Genomic DNA, 4,247 nt, shown 5'->3' on the forward strand with positions numbered 1-4,247 from the left:
TTTAGAATGGAATACTGGACATGAAAACAAAAAAGGTATGAAAAATGCATAATTAGCTTCAAAAGAAAAGATCAAAACTTATTTTTAAAACATTCCAAAGTATACTGTTCAAAAAAGTATGGCATCAAATTCTCCACAAAACAAAGACATTATTAAAGATATGACCTCAGAACTACTTGAAGTTTCAGAAGTATCTGAGAGCGAATGTGATGAAAAAAGTTAGGAAAAAGACAATGAACGTAAATATATAAGCAGCGTAAGTGAACAAGACATCAGCATGAATTCATCAAAGGACGAAAGCAAAAAACAGTCCAAAAAGAAGCCTAAACATGTGAAAAATACAAAACAAGAAACAGAATGTAAATAAAGATAACATCAGCATCAAAGAAATTTCTAGACAGCTAAGTGAAATAAATAGTAAACTCTCAAATGTTTTAATGAAACATGACAGCTGTCTTGAAAACATGATTGAAAAAATTGTTGGTCAAATGAAAAACAGTATTGATTCTCTCCATAGAGTCGAGTTATTGGAATCAAAGCTGTTTGATAGAAAAAGCGAGAATGAGAATTTAAAGAAAGAGATAGACAAATTGCATACTGAGTTGAACGCAGAAAAAGTGATGAACAGGGAAACTTTGATTAAAGAAAAGTATGCAAACAAAGAAGCATTAAATGAGCTAGAACAATATACCAGAATTAACAACGTGGTCTTTCATGGATTGCAAGATATGGATAAAACTGAAACACCAAAAAACACTATGAAGCTTGTGGCAGACGTTGTTAAAAAGCACACTGGTATTTAACTGAATAAAACTGATATTGATTATGGTCATAAGCTAGGGCGTTTTGAAAATGGAAAATGCAGACCGGTAGTAATAAAATTCGTATCAAGAGACAAAAAAATCCAGATCATGAAAATGAGCAGGCAGTTAAAACAGGGTAAAATATACCCTAGTGAACACCTTACCCCATTAAACCAAGATGTCTTCAACTCTGTGCGATTAAAGAAAAGAGACACTGTAGAGTCAGTCTGGAGTAGAAGCGGAAAAATCTTTTATAAAAACCGAGATGGCAACATACAAAGAGTCTTATACAAGCAATATGACGAATGGCTGAACCTACCATGGCCTCAAAAATTGAAATCATGAGCAGAACATGTGTTTTTTGTGTTTTTTTTATAGATCAGGAAAACACACTATTCATTCATAAATACTGTGATAAAGCAATAACCCAGCAGACCTCAAAACTATAGTTATTTACAATATAAGCAGTAAAACCAGTGATTGTGTGCAGCCTAACTGATTTTGAGAAGTATACAAACATGAACACTGATGTACAATTACAGATACGTGTCCTAAATCCAGGAGCAGTTTTACACACAAAGGATTAGTGGCCACTCAACCGTGGCAATAAATATTGTAAAACTTGTGATTTAATCCCTTTTCTTTTGCTTTCGGTGGTATGGATTAATTACAACAAAACATTATTTACCACTATCCTTGACAGGATCTCTTATTAGATATAAGATTTCCTTACATTTAAGTGATCATTAATACATGATAAAAACTGTAGATGATACAAACTGTATTATATTTTGCCTTATTACTCTATTATGTCATGCATGAACAGATTGATTTAGAAACGTCTATACATAAACTTGTATAACAAATAGTATCGTGTAAGTACCTATTATCGAACAGAACCTGATATCGGACGGTTTGTTTTGGTTCTATATGCGCATGCGCAAAAGTGCGCATGACGTCACATCCATAAACAAATGGTCATTTATGAAGTCCGTGACCTACTTGTCCACTAAGCTTGCAACAAATGCGCCGAAAACAGGTAAAAGAAATGCATTTATTGTTATTTACACGGTTTTATGTATTTTTTGCTATTACTTTTTGAATGCATTTATCAAAACGTGCATTTACACACCAAAAAGCGTATTTCCATTTGCAATTTTGGTTGCAGCAGACGTAGATTTTTTCGTCGAGTCCGGGTCACGTGACAGTCATGTGATAGTCATGTGACTTTGTTTTATTATCGCTCTTAGAGCTACAGCACAGTTCCGAAAAAATATTCCAGCTTTTCTTTCTTGACAATTGATCATCATAAAGTTAAGTTTGTTTTTCTTTTTTTTCAGTCTAATCCTAAGAAGATAATTAAACACAGAGGTCTTTACTCACCAACAGCTCTTCACAATGCATACCTTAAAGTAAAAGACAGTGGCTTGCCAGTAAGAATTGTTGCAAAACAGTATGGTGTTCCTCATACTACACTATGGGACCGTGTGAAAGCGGTAATTGACCCTGAATGCCTCAAACCCGGACCAGCTCCACTCTTCTCTCAGGAAGAAGAGGTCAAACTAGTTGACCATGTCAAGACAATGGCTGCCCTTGGGTATGGTTATACCATCAGTGAAGTTGTAGCAAGTGCTACAAACTATGCAGTGTTCCTTGGTAAAAGGCCAAATGATAAACCTTTGTCTGTGAAATGGTTTAAGGGTTTCCAGCAGCGATGGCCTGAGTTGCGAGTTGTTCGTCCGAGGGCACTGTCCAACTACAGAGCTGAAGCCACATCAAAGGCCAATGTTCATGAATAGTTCAACAATTTGATGAGCGTTGTTAAAAAACATGACCTCCACAACAAACCTGAGTGTGTCTATAACATTGACGAAAAAGGTATCCAAACAGAGCATACACCACCATTCATAATAAGTGGCACATTGAAGGCACCAGCAGTTACTTCGTCAAGGTCCTGCGTTACAACAATTATTGGATGTGGAAACGCATTAGGCACACAGCTTCCACCATTCTTTGTTTTCAAAGGGAAACGCCTGAATGCAGATCTGTTACAAGGGTCTACACAAGGGTCATCAGGGTGTATGTCTGACAGTGGCTGGTCAAATTCAGCTGTGTTTTTACACTACATGGACACCCATTTCCTCAGATATGTGCAAAGAGTGGACAAGTCACAGCCTATCCTTGTTCTGCTTGATGGTCATAAAAGCCACATAAATGTTCCAGTGCTGGATTGGGCAAAGAAGAATAACATTATTCTATTCATCTTACCGGCCCACACAAGCCATGTCCTTCAACCCCTTGATGTGGGTTGTTTTGGACCCCTTCAAAAAATCTACAACTCCATGTGTCACAGATTTATCAGAGAAAATCCCTCTACAAAAATAACAAGGTACAATGTTGCTCCTCTTGGATCTGCTGCATACGTAGCAGCATTGTCTGTGGAAAATCTTCGATCTGCCTTCAAGAAATCAGGTGTTTTCCTGTTGACGAGTCAGCTGTTAGCAAGGAGCATTTTACCACTTCGCTACCATATGTTGCTGAACCATCTGTTCCTGAAATCAACAAAAACATGCATGAAAGAATCTTCTATGAAGCAGAAGTTGTCATTAACAAAAAGAAAGAATTCAACAATGGAAAGAAAAAGAATAACATTCTTGAATTTACATCTGGCAAAGAAATAACAGATCCGGTAATTGAACAGAAACTCAGGGAAAGAGCTGAAACAACAAATGAACAGAAAAACAAGCAACAAACTGAACAATCCAACAAACATTCGAAGCTTATGCCCACACAAGAAACAGTTTCACAAACAAGGAACAAACAACTGAAAAAAAAAAACAATCAACAAAACAACACACTTACCCAGAGCCTGGACCCTCCCATCTGAACACTGATGTTGAATCCTCTGAAGATGAAGATGATGATGAAACTTGTTGTGTATGCAGCCTCTTTCAGCCAAAAGAACTTGCTAACTGCGTATCATTGATATTTGTAAAGTTGGCCAAGTGTGACTTTGATAACTGTAGCCACTGGGTGCACTTGCAGTTTTGCACAGCCACACATGTTGTTAGGAGAAATGACCCGTTCTATTGTCCTTGCCACAATATTGCAGAGGAATAGACTTGTTTTTTTGTGTTCAAAGCTACATGCTTTTCTAATTTTGTTAATTTTCATGTTTCAAAAAAAATTGTTCAGTTTCATGTTTGTTTATATTCACTGGAGTAGTATTTATGAACTGTTCGGTAATAGGTCATGTTTACATCGGCCGCCATTTTGTTTTGTCTGCTAGAGGTGACAATAAACAAGGAATCATTGTTATGAATTCTTGACGGATATTTGCTTGAAAACTTTACAGATAAGTTATTTAATGATTGAACTGTTAGTTATTTGTTAAAACAAATTGTTTTTGTTATTTTAAGTGTTTGCAAATTTAACTTAATTTCT

General features: G+C 36.2%; 1 protein-coding gene across 1 annotated transcript; it reads left to right on the forward strand.

Moving 5' to 3' along the window:
- Positions 1-1,677: 1,677 nt before the first annotated feature.
- Positions 1,678-3,121, forward strand: LOC127869287 (uncharacterized). Its single transcript, XM_052411728.1, has 2 exons — positions 1,678-1,842; positions 2,144-3,121. Exons 1-2 carry the CDS (start codon positions 1,828-1,830, stop codon positions 2,600-2,602), a joined length of 474 nt encoding a protein of 157 aa, XP_052267688.1. The 5' UTR covers positions 1,678-1,827; the 3' UTR covers positions 2,603-3,121.
- Positions 3,122-4,247: the final 1,126 nt, after the last annotated feature.

The sequence above is a fragment of the Dreissena polymorpha genome, chromosome 2, assembly GCF_020536995.1.
Source record: "Dreissena polymorpha isolate Duluth1 chromosome 2, UMN_Dpol_1.0, whole genome shotgun sequence".
NCBI classification, from domain to species: domain Eukaryota; kingdom Metazoa; phylum Mollusca; class Bivalvia; order Myida; family Dreissenidae; genus Dreissena; species Dreissena polymorpha.